At 42.9% G+C, this 25261-nt stretch overlaps 2 protein-coding genes across 8 annotated transcripts in view; both read left to right on the top strand.

Moving 5' to 3' along the window:
- The window catches only part of KAT6A (lysine acetyltransferase 6A), a 28402-nt gene extending 13664 nt beyond the window's left edge, over positions 1-14738 (top strand). Inside the window, exons 9-18 of the mRNA XM_015883103.1 lie at positions 647-765; positions 953-1068; positions 2669-2810; positions 3236-3397; positions 3549-3642; positions 4355-4586; positions 5373-5577; positions 5775-6464; positions 6978-7296; positions 9524-14738. Of these exons, the coding sequence (XP_015738589.1) occupies positions 647-765; positions 953-1068; positions 2669-2810; positions 3236-3397; positions 3549-3642; positions 4355-4586; positions 5373-5577; positions 5775-6464; positions 6978-7296; positions 9524-12111 (4667 nt within the window). The 3' untranslated portion in view covers positions 12112-14738. The remainder of the gene's footprint in view (positions 1-646; positions 766-952; positions 1069-2668; positions 2811-3235; positions 3398-3548; positions 3643-4354; positions 4587-5372; positions 5578-5774; positions 6465-6977; positions 7297-9523) is intronic.
- A 3801-nt stretch (positions 14739-18539) lies between these two features.
- ANK1 (ankyrin 1) overlaps positions 18540-25261 on the top strand; it is a 49784-nt gene continuing 43062 nt past the window's right edge. For 3 of the 7 annotated variants that reach the window (XM_015883108.2, XM_015883106.2, XM_015883104.2), the window contains exon 1: positions 18542-19470. In XM_015883108.2, coding sequence (XP_015738594.1) covers positions 19345-19470 — 126 coding nt within the window. In that variant the 5' untranslated portion in view covers positions 18542-19344. Of the gene's footprint in view, positions 19486-25261 lie in introns of all 7 variants that reach the window. The other 4 variants (XM_032448905.1, XM_015883105.2, XM_015883110.2 and 1 more) reach the window with 3 other exon arrangements.

Genomic DNA, 25261 nt, shown 5'->3' with positions numbered 1-25261 from the left:
AGCTGGCTTATAACCTAAATTAATTTGCTAAATAATGTCATGGTTGAAAGGAATAACATAGGGTGTAGCTAATGCAATGAAGAAGAAAGAATGTTGAAGTATGAAAACATGTTTCAGAAAGACTTTTTTCTGATCAGGCTTGCATGCAAACATTTCTTACCTTTTCTTACCCCATAGAGGAGCTTGCTTCATGCAGTGCTCGTCTTCCTGCTGGAGAGCATCCTTCCTTGAATATAGTTCTACTTTGCTTGGTTTTTTTATTGTTTTGTGGGAGGGTGTTGCTTGGGTGGTAAGCATCCTGATTTTAGTTGTAGCAAATATAGCATTTAAATAATTGTGATCCTTGTTTGTGAGAGACAAGAGCAGCAGTAAGCCATTTATCCACAGTGGTCTCATTAGTACCATGATGGCATTTGTAACTTTGAAATCCTAAGTGATGAGCTTTGGTTAAATATCTGACATTCCTTCTCGCCTGGTTCGAAATTCAGAAATGGTTTTTCTTTTGTTCCCAGATCTAAGTAGAAAATGTTATTACAAAACTCAACAAAGTGTCTGAACGCAGATAGAGGCTGCATCATGCTGCACTAAAAAGTATGTGCTCCTTTGTAAATATAGGTAATGACAAGTTTTTTTCTTTTTTTTATAGACAATCAGGATGGCTGGGATGGAAAGCAGGAAAATGAAGAGCGTTTTTTTGGAAGCCAGGATGTCTTAACTGAAAAAGATATGGAGTTATTTAGAGATATTCAGGAGCAAGCACTGCAGGTAAAGATAGTTTTCCAGTGTTCAGTGGAAAGTACCTTACTCTTAAAAGAGGAAAAATTATGCTGTGGAGTATGGAGTTCAGATGAGTCAGTTTGCATTGAAGCTATGTGAGCATTGTAATTTATTTTAGCTTAGAAATCTTTCACTTGGAAAAATAAAAGTTTTTGTGATTTTCCTTCTTGCATAGAAAGTAGGGGTGACTGGACCTCCTGATCCACAAGTTCGATGCCCCTCCGTCATCGAATTTGGCAAGTATGAAATTCAGACCTGGTACTCTTCCCCATATCCACAAGAATATTCGAGGTATGACTGAACATTCTTCTTTGTTCTGCTTCAGTGTTTATGGGAAAACTGCATTCCAGCAAGTGTAGAGCTCTTAACAAGATTCTGTGTAGGACAGAGGAAAAGTACACATAATACAGATACTTTTCATGTTAGTTGGTAGATGTCTTAATGTTTTTTCAGACAGACTCAGGTTATAAAGTTTCTAACAACCTATATATACTCTTAGCCATGGGAGTGTATAATTACATGGATTCTCACAGGTCTGAGTTACTGCACTGCAGAGAGAGCAGCCTCAGCTACATGATAAGAGTATTTTGATTGTACTTGATTTGAGAACTACTACAGTAGTTCTTTACACATGGAATCATCATAATAGAAAATAATAAAATTGTTGAGGTAATAAAATGTTAACCGCTTATTAAATGAGCTTGTTAGAAAAGGCTGTATGCTATTTAGGACTTCAAAGAGAAAAATAAGTAGAAATTTAAGATGAATCACTTTTGATGTGTTATTTTTATGCTGTTTGGTGTTCAGCACATCTATAAATGTTTCGCATTGTGGTGTCTCAAAGGTTGTTGCTGTGATGTTTTGATGTTCTTTTGATGAATAACTTTGCAAACTTGTCTTAACAGTAAACTCTCCCAACATAAAGTTGATTCAGAAAGAATAACTTCCAAAGGCCTTAGCTAGAGAGAGAAAATGAAGTGAAACTTATTATTCTACCATTTCTACCACAGAGCATGTGGTCTGTCATCAGGAATTATTCTAGCTTTGCTAAAGGCGCTGGGGGTAACTGAGAAGAGTAGATCTACTCAAGCTGGAATTAAATCGCAGTAGTATCAGGATATTTGCATTCAAATTGTTTGGGTCGATATATATCATGGGGTTATCCCTGGGTATCAGTCCATGACAGGGGGCACAGGCCCCAGGAAAAAGAAAAAAGGAGAAGCAAAGGAGTGATGGAAAGAAAAAGAAAAGGAAGGAGTTTGCCATGTGACCCAGTCGGCCCCAGGCCATGCGCTCCAGGAGAGGGGGAAGGGCAGAGAGCGAGCAGATCGGGCAGAGAGCAAGCAGATCATTTTAACTAAGAGAAAACACATTGGCAAGGATCCGAGGAAGAGCTGGAATTGACCAAATGTAATCAAATCAAACCAAACGAGAGAGACCAAAGTAGGAGTCGAACCATGGCAGTGCTCCCCCTCCCCTCCAGGAACTCAAAATCACCCAAATGGTGGTAACACGGAACCAGGACACAAACTCTTTAACTGCCACTGTTCTGTGTGATGTCCTGATGTGGAATAGCAACAACAGAAATCACAAAACCACAACAATATAATATGAAAAATTATTTTAAAAGAGCTTGATGACATTGCAAGAAATGTTATGTAAGGAATACCCTTTTCTCAAGAAATAAGAAATACCCTTTTCTCAGTGTATACCGCTGCTTTTTCCACAGACAGAAGCAGGAGAACAAGAGCTATTTATTTAATTCATTGTAGCATCACTTTTTTTTGTTTTGTAGTTTTGTTTTCATCAAGTTTTTTATCTTCAGGAGCGAGGAATTTCATATGAAATTTGTTTTCTTCAGTCTTCAATTTTTCTTTACCTTTGTTTATAGGCTACCCAAGCTGTACCTTTGTGAATTCTGTCTTAAATATATGAAAAGCAGAACTATTCTCCAACAGCATATGAAAAAGTGTGGCTGGTTCCATCCTCCAGCCAATGAAATTTATAGAAAAAACAATATTTCAGTCTTTGAGGTAAGTTAAGAAACTAAGCCTCTCACTGTTATCTCTAAAGCAGAGTTTTTAGTATCCAGTAGTGTGATAAGTGTTCTGTAGCCCTCCAGATCTTCATTTTTTTTAAACATTCACATGCGAAAAGTGAAGAGGTACAAGCAAGCAGCAGTTGCTGACCTTTTTTTAATGGATAAACAGTCTGTATACATAAGAGAAGGCATATACATTTTAGAGAAAAGAGTTTTAAGTTCTCTTTTAAATTAATGAATTTAACAGACTTGGCCAGGGCCCTTATGCTGTGAAATTTGAAATCTCATGAGATTGTACCTGTAACATTGAAGCTTTCATTTTGTGTTAGGTGTTTCAAATGCACGCGGGTACCCAGATGAAGCATTTCTTTGTATGCCAGCATTTAGAGTGACATAACTTTTCCTCATTTTTCTAAGGTGGATGGCAATGTCAGCACTATCTACTGCCAGAATTTGTGCTTGTTAGCCAAACTCTTCCTGGACCATAAGACTCTTTATTATGATGTGGAACCATTTCTTTTCTACGTGCTGACACAGAACGATGTCAAGGGTTGTCACCTTGTTGGTTACTTTTCCAAGGCAAGTATTTTAGTACTTCAGACTTGAAAGAAGCTTCATAGTTATCTCAGTTTTCATTAAAAGTAATTATGGAATTGTGTGGAATAACATCTGGTATTTATGTTCTTTTGTTTTTAAAACGTGCTACCTTTATTCTTTTTTTCCTCAACAGGAAAAACACTGCCAACAGAAATACAACGTTTCCTGTATAATGATTCTTCCGCAGTACCAACGTAAGGGCTATGGCCGGTTCCTCATCGACTTCAGTAAGGAATTTATTTTGTTTTGCTTTTTGACTCTTTTTCTTTACACATTTTAAAGAGGAGTTTATCTTGGGTGGAGGATGCTTATCTATTTCTAATTTAAAAAAATCTCAAGAGAGGGGATATTGAAGTTCACAGTCATCTGAACTTAAATGGCTCTCTTAATTGGTAGGCTTAAATTCTGAAGAAAAAATGATATTTTTTCTTCTATCTCATGTGTTCTGTTTCCATAAGCTGGAAACTCCAGGCATGTGTCAGTGTAGAGGTTTTGCAGAAGCTTACCTTGTGTACGTAGTTATTTATACAGAAAGCAAACTGTAAATCTGCAATCTGTTGAAACTTGATTGATTGAATGTGTCTTAAGCAAAAGGTAGCCATAGCTAGGTTTTAATTTAGTTTTAAGAGCAACAGAAGTGGATGTTTTTCAGCAGTGGATGTTCTATGAATGTTCTCACATTCTTACAGAAATCCATATGTTCACTGGAAAACTTGCTGTTCTAACTATACCTCTCATTTTGCTGACACAGACCTCTGTGTGGATGTGCTAATGCTCAAGTTACTGTCTTGAGGAAATTTTTTCCTTACTTAATTATAGGTTTAGAATTAAAAAAATCCTTGTGCATATAATCTGTTGTTCTCCTAAGAGTATTGCTGAAACAAAGCAACTGAGTGAATTGTCTTGAGAAATCAATGCTTTTTTCCTGTGCTTCCTTAGGCTATCTGCTTTCAAAGCGTGAGGGCCAAGCAGGATCACCAGAGAAACCTCTGTCAGACCTGGGGCGGCTCTCATATATGGCCTATTGGAAAAGCGTAATATTGGAGTGCCTTTATCATCAACATGACAAGCAGTTAAGCATCAAAAAATTGAGTAAGCTGACTGGAATCTGCCCTCAAGATATCACTTCCACTCTGCATCACCTCCGAATGCTTGACTTCCGTAGTGATCAGTGAGTACAGTAGTTCTGTTGCATTTCCAAGTAGACTCATATGTATTCAAAGGAAGGGTCTGGGGGCAAACTATGTCTAATAAGCTTAATTTTATTTAATAGTTAGTTGTCCAAATGTTGTTTGTTGAGATCTGTGATGCTTTCTTGTGGTGGAATAACTGTTCAGTGCCAAAGCTGTACCAGATTACTAGCTGTGGAACTCTGCAGCTGTGAAACTTCCAAGTAAGCTGCATCTTTAAAAGAAAGCAAGCTGGTCTCTTAGCCACATTCTCTTGAAGTCCTTCTAAGTAATCAGTAAACTCTGCAATGGAGCAGAAGAGGATCTCTAGAGAGATGTATGTTCTATTTTCCTGACATTGAGTAAAAGTTTCCCAGTGTTCATCCAAGGTGTCATTAACTTGTTTAGATAATAGGCTAGATCACTGGGAGAAATTAGGTGTTTGGATATAGAATAGAGGTAGTTCACTTGACCAGCAGAGTGCACCAATCAATTGAAATTCTGGGAATTAGTATTAATTCAGACAGTTGCTGTTTTGGAAGTGGAATAATATTCGGTCTTGGTTTGTGTTAAACAGTTGGTGTTTAACTCACTTTAGAGCACTTTATGATACTTTCTACTTTGATACAAAAATAACTAGGGATGTTACTCCCAGGCAGCTGAATTTAACTCTCTGAAGTTACTTACATTGAGATTACATTGATGGAAAGTACCTTATTTTATACCTGTGCCACATGACAACATGTATATTGTGTAGCCTGTTGTTAATCTATGTCATTATTGTTTAGATTTGTCATCATTCGTCGAGAGAAGCTTATCCAAGAACACATGGCAAAGCTTAGAAATAATGTTCGACCAATAGATGTGGATGCAGAGTGTCTGCGTTGGACACCTGTTATAGTTTCCAACTCTGTTGTGTCTGAGGATGAGGAAGAGGAGACAGAAGATGGGGAAAATGAAGAGCAACAACATCATAAAGACTCAGAGTCCAGTGTAAGAGTGAATCTGTTACTTCTATGTAGTGGGGGGAAAGGAGTGGCAGTGGGTGCTGTGACAACCTTGTGCAGGTCAATTCAATTGTTCTCAGATTCTGAAAGGTTGTCCTTGTTACAGTTTAGCAATTTCATGTTCAAAATGTTCCACTATGGCAAATAGAAAGAATGAAATTGACTTGTTTTTATTTATACTAGATGGTAAAATCTGTGTCGTGGGAGAAAAAAGAACAAGAACCCTATTCACCAACAAAGAATGAAAAAAAGCCAGATGCCATTGCTCCCGTCAACTCCACGCGGACAAACAAGCATGTTTTTTCACTGGACAGTCTTCCAGCAAACAGTCAAACATCACGAAGAGGTCGATGGAACCGCAAGGGCAAAAAAGTTCGAGAACCCTTTTGTGAGAAGGAACCAGTATTGCCCATTGAGGACAAAACAGCCATTCCCAGTGAACAATGCATTGAATGCGAGGAGAAATCAGCAGCTTCACGAGGCCGGTGCAGTGAATGTGAGGAAAAGTCATCAGCCTTGCAGGAAAGGTGTGAATGTGAGGAAAAGTCTCCAACCCCAAGAGGCCATTATGCTGAAGATGAGGAAAAGTCCGTGGTTTCCCAAGCACAGTATGGCAAAAATGAAAAATCTGCTGTTCCCCATCAACATTATAGTGAAGGTGTGGAAAGATGGAGAGGACAGATGAAAAAGAACACAGAGCCACTGAAGAATAGGTTCCCAGAGGACTGTGAAAGATTACCCCACTGCTACAGCGATAGTGATAGGGCACTTCTGAGGTGTTTTAGTGAGAGCAGCGAGGAGGAAGACGATGAACCTGTGAGTCCCCGATCAAACTCTCCTCCTGTTCTTACCAAACCAACGTTAAAACGAAAGGTCTGTGCCTTATTTCTTCTTGTTGTCTCTGACTGTATTATGTAGCCTGTTTTGTCAGTATGCTGGTGGTGTTTTGAGGGTCAGTGCAATTCACGAGATAAGTATCAAATGTACAGGTAGCATCTGGTCAGTATGCTAGAACTCTGGAGAGTGCTGTTCTCTTACAGTTAGTTGTCTTTTTTGTTAGATCAGAGGTAATTTTTTTCCCAATTTTTCCTTGTGCTTTTGCTGTTTTCTGGCTTGGTTACTGAAGTTTTATTCAGTCAAAATAAAAATAGATATGCTGCTACTTTTAAAAGAAGTATTCAAAATACAAATACTATCTAAACAACTAAAATCACAGCATAAAGTCTTTGAAATGGTTAACCATAGAGAAGTTGATCCTGTCAACATGAATAAGAAAATCCTCATGGATGCTGCATTAAGAAGTAAAACTCAGCTGTTAATGTTTTTTATTTTAAGTGTGTTATTTCTGCAGTCAGTAAAACGTCTTCTCCCACCATCTTCTCTTAGAAGCCAGTTCTTCATCGGAAGAGGAGAGTGCGCAAGCGTAAGCACCACAACAGCAGTGTTGTTACTGAAACAATCTCAGAGACCACAGAAGTGCTGGATGAACCATTTGAGGACTCAGATGCTGAACGACCAATGCCCCGTTTAGAGCCTACATTTGAAATTGAGGAGGAGGAAGAGGAAGAAGAGGATGAGGAAGATGAGGAGAATGAACTTTTGTCCAGTGGATACTTTCAGCACTTAGCCCCACAAGACACCCTCAGGAACAGAGCCTCTTCTAAGAGGAAGTCCAAAGATGAGGAGGAGTCTGATGACAATAATGGTATGTTTGGTGGTAAGCTTTAGAAGCTTGGTTAGGCACCACTGGAAGGAGCCTTGTTCCATGCTCTTTGTTGCCCCTCTTCAGGTATCTGTGCCTATTATGATCCTCCTGAACCTTCTGTAGTCCCTGTTCTCTCAAGCTTTCCTTATAGGAGAGGTGTCATCTTAGTCATTTCTGTAGCTGTTTGCTGGACTCTCTCCAGTACATCCATATCTTTCATGTATTGGGGAGACCAGAACAGGACATGTTTAGTATTAAATTACTCTGTGGAAAGCCCACCATTTACTTTTTTTTCCTCTTTAGAGTTGTTAAGTCAAAGACAGTACAGATAAAAGTACGGCGTCTTTACAAAAGAACCAGTAAAAGCTAATCTCTTGTAGAAAATAGGAAATGTAAAAAGAGAAATAGATTCTATGGATTATAAAAGACACGGATTCTATTTATTTATTTGGAATGTTTTCATTGTTAAAGCATTAACAAATACTACAGTAGTAGCATTTTCTTCTGCCTGCCTTACCTCATCTGGAAGATCCTTTCTTTATTCACATACAGGATATTTTTTGATGGATGACTTCAAGGGGTTGTTAAATTTTGAACTCAGTGTTTAAGCTCATTTTTCATACTCAGAATTTTTTCTAGTATGCTTCTGGTCAGAGGTATTGAAGATAAGTACCTGTCAGAATTCCTTTAGTGTTGTTTTTAGTGGATATCTAGGTTTGTATAAATAGGATCTTTGAAACCTTAGAAATAAAAAAAGTGGCTTACCATGGATGAACTTATTTGTAAGTGGATTGAGTAACTTCTGGAGACACCAAACACTGTGCATATCCAGTTCACAGAGTTGCAGGGTTAAAGTTGAACAAAGGGCAAGAGTAACTCAGTTGACGTATTATTGGTTCTTAAGATGAACTTTTTTATTACTAGGAACACATTTAGTGTTACCTTTTGAATTCTTTGCATAACTGTGAATTTACATCAGCTCTCTTTGGAAAATGCCAGGAGTGGAATTGAGTTGGACTTTTGAGTTCATTTGTTTACTGTTTTATGGGTAAATATTAAAGAAACAGTGTTGCAGCTGACAAAAATAAGAAAGGATTTGGTAAATGAAGTGAAGGACATCTCAGTGGCATACATAGTCTGTGAGAAAGTATTTGAAGTTCATGTCTAGTAATCAAGTGAACATGGTATTCTAGCTCAAAGATTTGGATGACCCTTAAGTATATGAATGGGGAAATTTCAAGTGGAGCAGAGACACCTTGTCATCTTTGGTGAAGCTGCTACTGCTTTCCCTACTGTTATTCACACTTGATAAGAGAATCAGTAAATTGAAATATTTCAAAGAACAGTCGTGGGTTAATAAAGGCACTGAAACAAATTTTCTATTATGATAGATTCAAAGAATACAGTCAACTTGGATTATAAGCAGAGGCAAGAGCAACTTACTACTTTTGTTTACCTATGTGAGAACTGTTAATTGGTAAGAATGATTCTCTGTCCAGCAGATAAAATAAAAACTAATGCAAAAGCAGATTAAGAAGATTGAGTGTCTGACAACCAAAATTCAGATGATAAAGTGTGAATATTGACTAATGTCAGTGCAGGAATTTTTCAGAAGTTGATTGAAATGCCACTGACTATTGCTTGTAATTGACAGGTTCAAAACAGAATTGCTAAGGGGAGGCCTTACAGTGTTTGGTAAATTCATTAAACATCAATTTCTGATAATATAGGATGTGGAACTATTACAGTATTTGAAAAGCTACTGAAATACAAAGTAATATTTCATCCAGTAAAAGTCAGATGAGAGAGGAATTTTGATTCCATTAAGTGTTTTCTTAGGATAAAAACAGCCAAATTCAGTCATCTGTGTATTTCTGTAGGCATTCAAAAATGTAAGCCATGACAAGGTAAAAATATGTCATTTCTGCAGCAGATGCACCAAGTACAGATCTAAATGGAAGCATAACTTTTATTATAACATAGCCTCATGTTTAATTTGACTTGTTTATTAAAGACTCAGGTCTTTGACCATGTAAAATCTTGAAAGCATTGCTCTTTGAAAAAGTAGTATGCTTTGCAACTGCTGATGAGCAGACTTTGATCTTTCTTACTACCCATTGCAATAACTTGCTAAGCTAGAAATCTAAGTTGGTAAATATGATAGAATGCTTGGTAAAGTTTCCATGAGTGCTCAGGGTGAACAGCATTTTTCTTTTTGTGTTTTTAGATACTCCAACTTTGAAACCATTATCTATGCTGAGAAAGTGTGAAGCAAATGATTCTTCACTTGATCCAGATACTTCTACACCCATGAAAAAGAAGAAGGGATGGCCAAAAGGCAAAAGCCGAAAACCAGTCCATTGGAAGAAGAGACCTGGTCGAAAACCAGGGTTTAAACTGAACCGGGACAAGGTGCCACCATCAGTTCAAGGAGAGGGAATTGATGCAGTGATAGCTAATTCAAAAACAGGGCGTAAGTCCAAAATTTCAGATAAAGAGGAAGGTGTTGAGCAAAAAGAAGAGCTGCCTCTTAATGAGGAAAGGAAAGAGGAAGATGTGACTATGGAAGCAGAAGAGGTTGGAGAGGGAGAAGAGGAAGATGCAGCCAGCAGTGAAGTAAGAGCAGTTTCTCCAGTGGACAGCAGCAGTAGTCCAGTGCCTGAAGTTAAAGAGCCTGAAATAGAAGAGGAGGTGGAGGAGAAACCACAGGTATTAGAAGAGCAAAGGCAATCAGAAGAAGAGCAGCAAGAGCTAGATGAGCCTGAGCAGGACCATGAGGAAGATGATGAAATTGCAGCAGTGGCAAATCAAAATGAGGACCATGATGCTGATGATGAAGATGATGGTCATCTGGAGTCTGTGAAGAAAAAAGAATTGGAGGAACAGCCTGTAAGAGAAGGGGTGAAGGAGGAACCTGATGTTCAGGAATGTTTTTTAGAAACAAATATACCAAGCAGTAGAGAAGATGCAAAAGGAAAAGATGAAGCAGAGGCAGATTCTGAGGAAGAGCAGGCTTCCAATGAAACATCAGTGGGCTCAGAGCATGTCCCTGGGTCTGAAGATGATCGTGAAGAAGATCCAAGTAATAAAGAAGGTTTGATTGAATTAAAAGAAGAGGAAGAGATTCCTCATAGTGAACTAGATCTCGAAACTGTTCAAGCAGTCCAGTCCTTGACGCAGGAGGAAGGCAACGAACATGATGTAGCTTACCAGGACTGTGAGGAGACTCTTGCTGCTTGTCAGACTCTGCAGAGTTACACCCAGACTGAGGAGGATCCTCAGATATCAATGGTTGAAGATTGTCAGGCCTCGGAACACAACAGTCCAATATCCTCTGTTCAGTCCCACCCCAGCCAGTCTGTTCGTTCTGTCAGCAGCCCAAATGTGCCCGCTCTGGAGAGCAGTTACACCCAGATAAGCCCTGAACAAGGATCCCTGTCCGCACCCTCTATGCAGAACATGGAGACCAGCCCCATGATGGATGTGCCTTCAGTATCAGACCACTCTCAGCAGGTGGTGGATAGTGGCTTCAGTGACCTTGGCAGCATTGAGAGCACTACAGAGAATTATGAAAACCCAAGCAGCTATGACTCCACTATGGGAGGCAGCATTTGTGGAAATAACTCTTCTCAGAGCAGCTGTTCCTATGGGGGACTGTCTTCTTCCAGCAGCCTCACGCAGAACAGTTGTGTTGTCACTCAGCAAATGGCAAACATTGGCAGCAGTTGCAGCATGATGCAGCAAAGCACTGTCCAGCCTGCAGCAAACTGTAATATCAAGTCACCTCAGAGCTGCGTCATAGAAAGACCTCCAAGTAACCAGCAGCCAGCAGCACAGCCTCAACAGCAGCAGCCCCAGTCACAGCAGCCACAGCCTCCACCTCCACCCCAGCAGCAACCTCCACTGTCCCAGTGTAGTATGAACAACAGCTTCACCCCAGCACCTATGATCATGGAGATACCTGAGTCTGGAACCACTGGTAACATAAGTATCTATGAGAGGATTCCAGGGGATTTTGGGGCTGGGAGCTATTCACAACCATCGGCCACGTTCAGTTTAGCCAAGTTGCAGCAGCTGACAAACACCATTATGGACCCTCATGCCATGCCTTATAGCCATTCTCCTGCTGTGACTTCCTATGCAACCAGTGTTTCTCTGTCCAACACAGGATTGGCTCAGCTAGCTCCCTCTCATCCCTTAGCAGGCACACCACAAGCACAAGCCACCATGACACCCCCACCAAACTTGGCATCCACCACCATGAACCTCACATCGCCTCTGCTTCAGTGTAACATGTCTGCTACCAATATTGGCATTCCACATACACAGAGGTTGCAGGGGCAAATGCCAGTCAAGGGGCACATTTCAATTCGCTCTAAATCAGCACCCCTGCCCTCTGCAACCGCACACCAGCAGCAACTCTATGGCCGCAGCCCACCTGCTGTTGCCATGCAGGCTGGCCCTCGTACGTTGGCTGTTCAGCGAGGTATGAACATGGGGGTCAACCTAATGCCAACCACCCCATACAATGTTAATTCCATGAATATGAACACCCTTAATGCCATGAACAGCTACAGAATGACACAACCCATGATGAACAGCAGTTACCATAGTAACCCTGCCTACATGAACCAGACAGCACAGTACCCTATGCAGATGCAGATGGGGATGATGGGGAGCCAGGCCTATACCCAGCAGCCTATGCAGCCAAATCCTCACGGAAACATGATGTACACTGGCCCCTCCCATCACAGCTACATGAACGCTGCTGGGGTGCCCAAGCAGTCTCTCAATGGACCGTACATGAGAAGATGAGCAAGATAAGCTTGCATCCAAAAAACTTAAATATATAAATAAAGGAACCTTTTATACTGACGAACCAGAGAAAACGGACCTTTTTCCAGTTAAAATATTGCTGTAGATTTAGAGGGATTTTCTTTGGTTTATTTTATTTTTTAGAAAGCTTGGTGGTTTTTGTTGTTGTTGTTGGTTTTCTGGGTTTCTTTTTTTTGTTTGTTTGTTTTTGTTTGTGTTTTTTTTTTCCGGGGGGTGGGGTGGGGGAGGGGAAGAGGGGTTGTTTTCTTTACAATCCTGAAACATTTTACAGCTGAAATCATTTACAGATGTTTTTTAGAGGGAAAACATGCACAAAATGTTTTCATAATTTAAAAAGAGCCTTACTTTGCTGACCATGTGGACAGAATCTGTGTAATGGTGAAATCATCTAATTTTGTTTTCAGATGTATGTCCTCCTCCCTCCCCCCTGTCCCTCCGTATGCATTTCTTTAGCGCTGCAGTAATGTAAAATGTCTGACATCTCAAAGAGTAACAACCCGCCCCTCCAAGCCCCACTTAGAATGTTCTACTTCTAGCAGGAGGCACTTATTGGGAGAAGTGGAAGGGGACACAGAGGATAAATGAAGCTGTTTATTTCTGCAAGTCAGGAAAAACAATTTATCTTTGAACTTTTCCTGACTCTCGCCTTCAGTAAAATTTGGAGACATGTAAACAAACTATTCACGTTGGTGTTTTTGTAGATGAGTTAATTGAAATTGTATGTTTCATTCTGAAAGTATAATGTACTTTTAAAATGATCCCATTTACAACCCAGGCATGCACGTCTGCACGTGCACACGTTGTCACTCTGAACTACTGGAAGCATCTATGAGCTGTTTGTAGCCATCACGCAGTCATGAGGAGGGTAGGATGATTGCTGGACATAAAACAAAGGGTTACAGGCTCTTCTGGTGAACTGCAAGTCAACCACAACTCTGAGATCCCAAACTCTGCTTTAGTGTGTACTTGGAAATGCTGAGGGTCTTGTTCTGAACCTTTGAGCAGTCTGAGCTCAAAAGCATCTGATTCCAGTGATCTGCCTCTTAGTCTCTATACTTCCATTACCTTGCAAGATAAAATGTGTGTTAAGTGACTTGGTGAGAGCCTTGTGGTGTCCTTGTTGCTCTTCCATTCCTGGTATGGCACAGGCAGTTGCTGAACGTGCCGCTGTTAGGGGGGAATCAGTTAAGCTGAACGTTTCCCTGATTCTTCCACTGTTTGAGACCATGTTGTCAGAATCTCCACGCTTTGGATCTCGTGTGGGAAACAAAGGGACTCAGCCTGTTTTACAGGAGTGAAACAGTCCAGACACCGCAGCAGGATGCAGGTGGCAGGATTTTGCTGTTTATTACCGCATAATCCAGTCTGTGTTTCTTTTTTGGCTGCACTGCTTTGATAGAGACGGCACCTGCTGGCACGTCACACGTCACCCAGCTCAAAAAGGGACACCCCTTAATGTAGAGACCTTTTTTTTTTTTATTGTATATGAAGCAGAAATACACATTAATAAGACTAATTTCTTATTTCTTTAAAAAACAAAAAGAAAAGAAAAAAAAAAAGAATCTACAAGTTGGGTTTCTTTGTATGCACTAAAATGGACTTTCTTCCAATAACTGCTAACCGTAAAAGGCAGAATTCAAAGGACTTCCTTTTTTCTTTTTTTTTTTTTTTTCCTTTGTTTTTCCTGTTTAGTTCTGAGCACATACAAGGCTGTGTAGGACTCATTTCTCTGTACGTACAATTCCAGTTCCAAATAACCCACGTAAGGAAGCACGTTGTGCTGCCCTCCCTGCACCTCCAGCTGTGCTGCTGCTTCCTGGCTGCTGGGCTGGGCGGTGGGGTGGAATGGATCTGAGACAGGAGGAGAAGCTGTTGAGACGAGGGCCATGAATTCCATTTGTTTGCTGTTCTGTTTGCTTTGGGTTTGTATTTTATTTGATTTTTTAATCAATTGGGCAGCTCCCTTTTCCACAACCTTTGTGACTGTAGAACTATTGTAGAAAAAGAAGTTCTTTTCTATATATAAAAAGAAATTATCCAACACAGTAATATTGGTACCTACCATTTTTTTCACTTCTGTTTAAAAAAAGAAAAGAAATAAATGTATTTTTAGCAAGATAACTTGGGTAATCTTCTAAAAGAAATTAAAAAATCTCACTGTTAGTGACTTTGATGCCTTTTAAAATAAGAGCTTTTTCATTTCATTCCATCTTCAAAATTTTTTATCTTTGTTGTAGAATATTAAAAACTATTTTAAGAAAGAAAAAAAAAATGTTCTCTTTAAAGAGATCTCTAGAGTGTGTGAATAGGAGCTCCAGATGCCTCTAAAAGCCGCATGTACAAATGATGCTGAGTTTATTCCTGTCTGTTTATATTTGCTTTTCCTGTTTTGTAATCTCTTTGTACTTCATTCATGGTGACTTGTAAGCTAAGGGGAAGGGGTGCCTGGATGCCTTTGGAATTCTCCATGTCATGCTCCTGGCTGGATGGTCTCCCTTCCTCTACTTGTATGTAATATCACTTTTTTTTCCCCTTTCTAGCAAGTACTTTCAAAAGAACTCTGTACATTTTAACATAAAAAATAAATTATGTTGAGCCATTTTGGATGTCTGTTGTGCTCGTGGATTCTTTTTTTCCTTCTTTTGTAATTCTTTTCTGGGTCCCGGCGCCAGGCGGCAGCAGAGCTCCAGAGCTGCACGGCTGCAGCCTGCGGCCTCCGCCCGTCTGCATGCAAAGGGGCGGCTGGGTCCTGGTGAAAAGCGCCCTGAGAACCACGAGCTTCCCTTTGAACGGCAGTTCCCAGTCCTCACGGAGGTTGAAACGTCTCTATTTGCTGGCGATGCTGCATTTAGGCTGACGCTTCTTGGACGCGTTGTCCCCAAGTTTGCAGGTCTGGCTGTGTGAGGACAGACAGCCGCTGCTGTTTGTGATGCTCGGGGCAGCCTGCTCTGTTCTGCTTTTATTTGTCTCCAATGTTCAGAAACGTTCTCATTTACTCATTGAAAGTAAAATACTAATGGAGAACAGCTGGATGTTCTCCACTACTTCGGACCAGCTTTGACTTCTGCAGTTTACGTGCTGAGTGATTGGACCAAAGCATTGTGGTGTTGATTTAGTTAGCTCCAGAATTCAGACTGATCATGGTAAATCAGTGCCATGAAATGAGGTCGTGCATCTCTCCTGTAGTGAGATCCTCCTGTCATAAACTGATGGGTAGGGTGAATCTGAGCCTTCTTCTAATACCCTGGTACCAAATGGTGGCTATGTATGCTGTTTTGAAATGCCCTTCAGTTCCTTGGCAGAGATCTTTTCAATGCTTGATTTGATGATCGCCACATTTGGGAGTCATAAACAAAGCGATCTCTTTCAACATCGAAATCCTACTGTCTGTGAAGGCTTACAGAGGTGAGTGTTTTGGTTTGGGTTTGTTTGGTTTTGGAGAGTTGCCATGCTAAAACGGGTTTTAAATCAGGCAGTACAAGAACCACCAGCATCTTACAGCATGGCGTGAGCAGCTGCTACTGCCTGCCCTGCACTGCCACTGCCAGGTGTCATGCTGTGAACACGGAACAGTTCCATTCAGTAGTGACAGATTTGCTCAAAATTAGCTGTTACGTGGACCAAAATGTCTGTTACCAACACAACATGTAAGGCTGCATACGTTGGAAGCAACACACGGCAACACACAAGCTTTGGCCTTGAAGATTTCAAGGGTTTCAAAGAGTTGAACTGAAAGCTCATCAGTGTGAGATAGGTAAGAAAAGATAAAAAGAACAGAACAATTTAAATCAAGTTCCTGACTCAGTGAGAGAAATCTGTGCTGAGATCCTCCCTCTGCAGCAGCAGGGAATGCAGATGGACTGAGCAAGGCTTGGTTTACAGCAGCTGAGGTGTGGCCTGCAGCATCCTTCATCTTTGCAGACTGTCAACCAAAAGAGTTTGGCTGAAAACAGCTACTTGAAATTGGAGTTTGAATGTAAAATCCTATTGCCCCTAATATAAAGAACAACAATTTCCACAAGCTGTTCTTCACTCAGAGCAGAGCAGGACTCCAGCTATGCTTCATTCCTGGAAACACCTTGTAGGCAAACAGGACTTTGCTTCTGTACTTCCTTCGCATGAGGTTCTGTTCTGTAGGACGGCTCTATGTGTTGAATTGGCACTTAGTAGCCTTGTTCATTTGTGCAGCCACTTTCTTAAGGGTTCTCCTTGCATTCCTTTGCCAAACCCTTTATCCCGTGAGCTCTTTGCAACAGGGACTGTTGTTGATGATTTCCATTCATCTGATATGGTAGAATCCCGATCTGTTACCAAGGTACCAGAGATATAATAGAGATACTCTGTTTTCAAGGAAAAAGTGTTAAATACTGTGCTCTGTATCAAATAATTAAATAAGGTTCTTTAAAGTCTTTTATAGTATTGTGCTGTATACACGCAGGCGGTATCTTTCAGCTGGAGGAGGAGGTCTGTTTACTGTCATCTTCCATTTCTCCATTTCAAAGTGCTGTTGTATTTCTCCACTAGGAACAAGCAGCAACAAGAATATGGTCCATAAAGCGATTTCTTCTTTTCTCTGTATTTCCTCAGCAAGTCATTCAAAGAAGAGAAAAATCAGAGAAAAAAAAGCTGAAGTGGTGACTGAATAAAGGGTCAATCCATTTCTTGCTGCCCCTGAACAGAGTCCTGCCTCCATTCTGAAACAGCAAGAATGCTGACAAAGATGAGCTCTTCCTCATGTACAGCAGATCTCCGTGGTCACTTTTTACCAACCATACACCACACACCAGCACAATACAAGCTCAACATCGACCCAGGGCAAATGCTTCACAACTTCCATTTGTAAGCCTCTGAGGAGGACAACCTCATGTATATAGCAGAGAGAACGAATTCCAGTTAATGTGGACTCTTAAATGACACTGTCAACATTCAAAATGGATGTTTCAAATTGAATGTCCGTGGTCATTTTTTGCATCCTAGTGTAGGCAAGACTGCAGTTACTCTAGGACTGACCTTGTCCCCTCTTGGTTTGTATTAAGAGAGCACGCTGTTGAAATCAAAGCAAACTGCAGAGCTTGGTCCTCAGCAAGCACTCAGACCTGCCCTGGCACAGACAGCAAGAGGTCAGCAGGTGATTGTAGAAACTCTGAGGACAAAGGAGAACTGGAAATAGTCCCTATAGAGGCCATCACAGATGCCCTTGGTGATCTCTCTGTGCATCCAGCTGTAAGACATACACCTCGGTGTGTTAGCAAACGTGACCACTGTTCTTGGGAACCTTTGGCACAAATCCTGTGCAGGGCTGGATGAGTCCAAGCAGCAAATGGTGGTGCAGAAAGGAAGCAGAAAGAGAGAGATGTTCTCTGGAAGCTCCAACACTGAATGGAAAGAGTATTGGTTTTTAGTTATTGTAAATATGGTGCCTCTGACCAGCTGTGCATGTGGCATCTCCTGTCTATGCTAAGGAGCATTGTGCTGGGTGGTTTCTATTTAATTCTGTGTTGTGTTTTTTTATACATGTATTCATAAGATGTATAAAGATACGAAGCTCTGTCTAAACCTGAGAGTTGTGTTTCTCGAGATGGGTACAGATCAAAGAACTAAAGCTGCTCTTGGAAAATACTTGTAAAATGTGATGATTTCCTGTTCTCAGATTTTATTAGGACCCCATAAACCTTATCTGTGTTCTCACCCATCACATTCTGAAAGAAGCTGAGATACATAGACCTGTTTTCTGTTGTTTGGACTCTTCTTGATCTGTGGATAAAGCAAGATAATAAGGAGGACTTCAAAGGGAAAAGAAATGCAGGAAAACTTAGCCAGAAAAGTGACCTACATTATCTACAGTTAATTTTGCATTTCTCAGCTTCCCATCACTCTAAATAACCTGTAAGTGACTGTCAAGTAGTTGCTAAGGAATAGACATTAAACCCTACTTCCCCATCTTCTGACACAAAAGGGACCTTTCTGCCTAAAATAGGGTGAGCTATGCCAGAAACCTGCAGCATATGTAGGGCAGATGATGCTCCCAGTGCTCTGGGATGCAATGCAGATGGGTGACATTTTGGGGCAGAGGGAGAGCAGAGAATTGAGCTGATAAAAGTCCAGACCCCAGTTTGTTCCCAGACCCCTCCTGCACTGATGCAATCTGCAGGAACAAAAATTACATCTCTGGGCTACACATCTGATTTCCAACCTGTGTTTTCTTGTGCTTTGGAAGGGTGGCTGCAGGTGAAATGGACAGATGTGCACGGAGAAGGGGTGACTGCCATGACCAGGGATGCTCTGGTGATGCCTGAGTGGGGCAGGAGCTGGGGTCTCTGGTTTTCTTTTCTACAGCTGTGTAGTCAAGGAGCAAACCGAGCCCCTGGTTTCTGTCTCCCATTCACAGCCAAGATCCCTCCCCTCCTGTCACTGTTCACTCAGTGGAGAGATGTGGGCAGAAAAGGATGCTGTTAAGCTTCACTTTGCTCCAGCATTTGGCACAGGCTTTGCAGTATTGACTGCTTTCTGAGCAGGGATGCTGCCTGCCTTCTAAGCAACGCAGCAATCGCCTACTGCTCCCCCTGAAAGGAGCTGGAATCACAACCAGCCGCATCGCCCGCTGCACAGAGTGACTGAGGGAATCAGAGAGACTGGAATATGTGCCTGCCTCAGCAGCACTGCAGTGGTAGATCCACCGACTGACTACATGCAGGTTACTGCTTTCAATGTATTGCTATGGAAAGAACAGAAGTCGAGATGAAACGCACCAGCCTCCTTTTCCTCTGCTTCTCTGCTGTCATCATGCATTAATTGCTGAGAGTTATTTTTCTTCCTATGGCTAGCTGCCTGCATCTCTTTTCATACTGCAGGAGAGGCAGTGAGGAAGCGAGCACAGAACAGCCTGGTGCCCTGTCCCATCAGGAGGGTTCTGCATGATGTGCCAGTGCAGTCAGGGGCTGCTGCAATGGTGCACACAACCTCTGGAACAGCTGGATTTGGGATTATTAACGCTTTATAAAGGTGTTCTGGACTCCATCTAGCAATTAGCTGAAGACACCGTCTGTCCTTTGGGGCTTGTTGTCTGCTTTCTATCTTCCTCTCGTTACTGCTTTCACATCCATCTGGGTCGGCAGCATTTGAGCTGGAAAGGGACCTTCCTGGCCAAGAACAAGAGTGTGCTGTGCGGAAAGTGCCACCGTGAGCTCTGGAGCATCTGCAGTCTGACCAGCCATGGCTCAAGCAGCAAAGCAGCTGAAGAAAATCAAAGACATTGAGGCTCAGGCTCTACAGGAGCAGAAGGAGAAGGAAGAATCCAATCGCAAGCGCAGGAACCGCTCTCGGGACCGGAAGAAAAAGGTCAGTGATGCTGGGGTAAGCAGCCCTATATTCAGATGCCTGTGCTTGTGGCAGCCAGTGCTGTTTGCTTTTGGAGGGGAGAGATGATGAGGGGCACTCAATTCCCAGTACAAATCCATGTGCTCTCTGCACAAGAAACAATCCCTACCAAACAGAAGATAACTTTTGGGGCTGGGATTCTGCTGTTTATCCTGACAGTGTAGGGATGGGGGTAGAAAAAAGGAGGGTGAAGGGAGAGAGGAAGTGGAGGGTTTGTCTAAGCATCAAATTCTCACGCAGCCCATTTCCAAGTCCTTTTGACATATGTCAGTAATGGATTTGATCTCTGGGATAAATTTTCTGTCTTTCAGCTTCATTCAGTCAGAGTTGCAGAGGAGGAGGCGACACCTCCCCCTTCTCCCAGTGAAGAATGTTTCTAGTATTCTCTCTGTGTCCTGCTTCCAGCAGGACACTGCACCCAGGGTCCAGTGACAGCCACCTGGGGAGAAGGAGCAGTTTTGTGCTGCTGCGTAGCACAGGCAGCCTTGGTGAGGGGGATGTGGATCATCCCTGCCAGCAAAGGCATCGCACTCACTGGCCACCGGCACGTAGGGGGCCAGGAGCAAGAAAAGGTGCCTTTTCCTCTCTGCAGACATCAACACGCTGTAGCCTTGGCTCTGCAAGCTGTTCTGAGCTGTAGCTCTGTTCTGGGAAGCCACTGTCAGTTTTTTCTTGCTGCCAGCTTTCCACAGGAGCAGATGTGTGGCAAAGATTGCTTTGCTGCCCCTTGAAGATCTTCTTGTTCTTCTCACAACAGGGCCTGATGTCTGTGCTATACACCAATGCAGAGAGGCTATGAGGAATGAGGTGACACCAAGGGTATGTGTGAGAGGAGGTTGTAATACAGAGATGTCTTAATGGGCTTCTCTCCTGTATTTAGCAAAATAATTTGAGACTTCTGCGTGTCTCCTGTGAGCAAGAGGTTTACAGCAGACTTCTGTTGCTTAGAATGTGTCAATAGCTGCTTCTGCACCGCCATGAGAGATGTCCTGCTGAGGGGGCAGAGCAGGCACTGCTGAGCAGCCCTCAGAGTTTTATTCTTCCTGCCCCACTGCCAGACAGCTGTCCCTTTAGGCAGTCTGGGCTAGTCCTGGGCACTGGAATCCCAGTTTCATTCATGTCTTTTTGGAGTGAAGCCTCACCCCTTGTGGCTTTGAGAAAACCATCCTGTTTCCTTCTGCCCCTCACCATGAGTCACAATGTCAGCGTGTCTTAGTGATGGACTGGGAAATCCAAAGATCTCTGTGAAGTGTCTGGATTTCCTCAGATGGAAAGGACCAGGGGGGACCTTCTTGTCAGTTCTTTGTGAGTGACTTGAGTTACATTTGCTGCCAAGACAGTGACATAAGCAATGGAGTTGGCGAAACTCCCCTAAATAAGCCCAGGGGCTCTGGTTCCCTGAGATGGAACAGATCTTGCAGCTGTAAGCATTGCAGTGCACTGTTCAGGACTGTCACAGCATGGGGGGCATCGTGCAAGGTCTTCTTGGAGAATTCAGCAGAATTCTGGCACACTGCAGAGCACCTGAGCTTCAGCTTTCCCTTCCCAAGCATTATGCCCAGGGAATACACTCTGGGAAGGGAGGCTGGGCTTCCTCACAAGACAGACAGAGCCCCTGTTGCCCTCCATTTCTTCTGGGACCAAAGCTGGGCTGAGGGATGCTTCTGCATTGGGGCTGAGCACTGGGATGTCTGACCATGGCAGCCCAGGAGGGCTTTATGTTTGCAGAGAACAGTGAATTTGGAGAGAGCAGCAAACACATTCGGCACAGATATAAAGTCTAGAGAGCAGCTTGGCACTGGGTATGAGGCCTTTCAACTACCACACTGGCAAGTTAAACACTGCTTTCTTCAATGATAACTGCTTGCTGCATGCAGGCTCACAGCTTTTCCCTGCAGGACCTTTTCTACAGAGAAGCTTGTCTCTTATGCTATCAGAAGGCAGTTAAGGAGTTCTATTGCGAACAAGGAGATTTTGCTATAGGAAAAGTCTTCTTATCCCTTGCTTCCCACCGCCTGAGTGTCTGCAGTGGTGGCAGTTTATTGTACAAGTCTCTGTTTGGCACCACACCGAGGGCTACCAGAACATGTTGGAGTTTCTCATTCTGTTTTGCAGCAGCTGCTGAGGAGGTCTCCATGATGGCTTGGATGCCTGGATGGTGCCTTGAAAGTCTGCGTGCAGCTTACCAAATGTCCATACAGAACAAAATGCTCTCACACTGTTCATCACTGCGGACTGAAAACATTGTTGTGTTACTGGATCCTTCTACTTCTCCACATGTGCCAGCTGGTTGTCTCTTGCTCTATATGCAAACATAGGCTCCAGTGGGAAAAGACTTTGCCTTGTGTTTGCACAGCGCTCTGTGCCTACGTCCTGATCTATATCTGAGCCCACCATGCACTGCTGCAGTTCACTTTCTTGGTGTCAATAGGGGCAACCAGTCATCCTAAAAGGTGCTAACAAAGCACTGGTGATAGGCAGAGGAAGGAGATAATGGCCACAAGTTCCATCCAATGTAAGCTGACGCTTTCTGTGTCTTGGGGCACGAGTGGTTTGCATTCTGCAGCATTTCCAGCCACTTTTGTGTTGCTGTGTATGTTGTGTGTTCTGTGATACATCCCCAGTATGTTCAGAGTAAGTTTTGCTTGGGCCTCTATTTGCTCCTTTTTTTGTTTGTTTTGAACAAGGAGAATCAAGCCACTTATTTTTCACTGCTGTCTGTTTCCTTTGGCATGCAATTGTCCAAGGCTAGGACAGTCTCTCAGTCTGAATTTGTTCAGTATCTCACACAGTACAGACTTGAATGCTAAAGGAAAACATTTCCTAATAAGAATCTTTTTGTATAAAACTTCTGGCTATTTTTTCTAGTTGCCCATTTCCAGGAAACAAAACAGACTAGTTTGAAGGCATCTGTCTCCCTGCTATCAGATAGCACCTGCACTTGGAGCAGAGGTTCTTCTATGTGCTGCAGCAGGAAATACTTCAGTGCTCTTTACCTTAAATACATCACAGGAGTCAGAAGAAACTCCACTGTTACCTTCTGCCTGAAACTTGATGCTACTGTGCAGTGGAAGTGAGGAGGGGCACAGAGCATCGGGGCAACCAAAGCCTTTGAGAGCCAAGGAGGTACCACTCTGAATGTAACTGGGGTAGCGTGTAGGCAAAGAATTGTGTTTCTAGGAATGGGCACAGTCGTTAGCCATCTAGCTATTATCTAGGCTTAGAAAAGGACTTTGCAAATCACAGCACCATCTTAAATCTTTCTGTGTACTGTGTGTGTGCGAGGCTCAAGACAGTAGTGCAAGGATGAATCTTTTCTGCTATAAATGTCCAGGGTGTCAAGCTGGGAAACTGTTTTGTATACGCAGCTACTGATAGACTGGGGCAAAACTGAGCTCCTTTAAGGTGATCCAATGCACCGACTGATGTCGCAGTGGTGGAGGATTTGCATCCCCGCCTCTGTCTGCCCGGTGTGCCAACAAGGAATTGATTTATGTGACAAGAAGGTAACTGTGACCCTCTGAACACTGTCAAGGTTGTTGGGGAAGCAAGTCCTGTCAAGATCTGGGGAGGATTACATCAGCTGGCTGCACCGCGAGGAGATTCAGACTTTGTAGAAGCATAATAAATATTTAGCTTGTGTTTTAGGCTGGGTTGGGAAGTATGGGGGTTGTGTATGATGACAGTTTCCTCTGATGCTGTTTATCTGACCTGCCACTGGAGTGCTGTGCGGATGGAAAAGCTGTCAGGATTAGAGAAAGCATCAGTGCTGTTCTGGGCTTCTCTGCCAGCAGCTCTGTGAGAGCCCCCACCGGGGCTTCCCTTCCAGCTCTCTCTGTGTCTCTGTTTCTTTCTGGTATGGAATCAGCAGGAAGACTTACTTTTGACTAAACTCTGTCCAGTTTCACTTGCTGCCATTCACAACCAACCTCTAGCATTTCTTCCATTAGGTTGTAATGCAGTGTACGCTGGTTATAATGGGAGCATCTGTCCTCCTAACATTTGGATTTTCTTTCCAATGGTAACATTAAGTACGAGGGAGGGACAGCAGAGGACGTGGCGTGGTATATTTATGTGCAGAAAGCAAAATGGCAGTGCAGACATTAGACTTCTCTCTGTGCTCCTTCACAGCAGAGAGGTTATAGGAGCTTGTGGCTGCGCACGTGATGTTGCAATGGGCACAGCCCAAGAGATCTTTCAGATGGCCCAGTTAGAAAAATCAGAACACGTATTCAGTAGCAGTTCCTTTTGCTTCTCTCACTGCCCACCTTGGCCTTTGGCGGATGTGGTGCTCAGGCAAAGGGAGCTAATATATAATGGACTGTGTTTGATTGCTTTCCCAGTAAGCAGTTGTGCGCAAAAACTCAAGACAGTTGTAAATGAAGAACAGCATGTACACTGCTGAGCTAGCAAGGCATTTCAGAGCCTGTGCATCTGTCCTTTCCTGACATTTCCAGACAAGGAACTGCAGCACTGGTGATGGGAGGGGGAGAGAGGCTGGCGTGTAAAACATGAGCTGAATGTAGGCATCTGGAAGGAAAGGATGGGAGGTCGGAGCAACCTCTGCTGCTGCAGGCACACATCTGTGGGGGGAGGAGGCACACAGATAAAGCTGGTGCCATTGCACACTGCTGCTCTGCAGGTTCTTAAATTATTCAGGTAATAACAGCATCCATGTGTGCTTGGTGAACTCTCCAGATATCGAGATACTGGGACAAGGCAAGCAACATTCTAAACCTTGCAGCGTTCCAAAATCGATTTCTGGAGCAACGTCTTTTAACTGCACCCTGTCCTCTGCACCTGGTCCCCTGTGCAGTGCAGAGCACCCCAAGTGTCTGCCCAAGCAGACCATTCCTATGTGCAGAGATGAGGCCAAGGGCAGTGCCTTCTGTGACAGACCTGAGCAGCACGTGCAGCTCGCTTTGTTCATGATAAGAAGCTGTTTCTATTGTGCTGCAGCTGAGGTACAGCTCAAAGATTTGAGCTCAAAGGAAAGCAGATTAACAGAGATCTAAAATTAGAAGTTTGGTCTGAATTATGCTAATTCATTTTAATTGCCTAAGTATGTCAGTGTTCTTCAGAAACGTACAGTCTCTTTGCTGGTCTGGGAAGATGCAGCATCACTGGAGGCGTGATGAAAGAATGGGTCAAGGATTGCTGAGATTTCTGGGTTCTCTGCCCTACTTTGTAGCAACCATCACCTCCAGCTCTCAGAATGCCATGAGGGTGGGCTCTAAAAGCACCACCCCTGGACTGGATAGTCTCCTTCAAATCTGAGGTGTGCAGAGGGCATCCTCCTGGTCACAGAGAGATTGCTGACGTCTCTCTATAAAGGGACAGTTCCGCACAGCAGAGCTATCTGAAAATTCACATTTCCTTTCTCAGTTGAACCGTGTTGTGTTTTGAGCCACAGTGCTGCAAACAGCAGCAAAATCCAAGCTCCCTTCCTATTTGCAAACCAAATTTTGCTGAGTGGCTGAAACATTAAGCCAGAGCCACACAATTCTGTGTAGGGCTGCAAATATAGGGGACTGTGTTATATCTGGGACTCCAGAATGTTGCAGTGAGAAATCTACAGTAGAAAGAAAGTCGCAGGTATTCACCAAAGTGTCCTGAAGAGGGGGAGGGAGAGAATGCAGCAGTAGGAGAGCATCCAGAAAACAGACGAGGCTTCTATATTTATACAGCGATAAGGGAAGAGGGAGAGAGTGTGTGCATGTGTGTATGTGTCTGTCTGTATGTCTGTCTGTTC

Source organism: Coturnix japonica, chromosome 22 (assembly GCF_001577835.2).
Source record: "Coturnix japonica isolate 7356 chromosome 22, Coturnix japonica 2.1, whole genome shotgun sequence".
NCBI classification, from domain to species: Eukaryota; Metazoa; Chordata; class Aves; order Galliformes; family Phasianidae; genus Coturnix; species Coturnix japonica.
The sequence above is the reverse complement of the archived record's forward strand: the minus strand, read 5'-3'. Positions and strand labels throughout refer to the sequence as shown.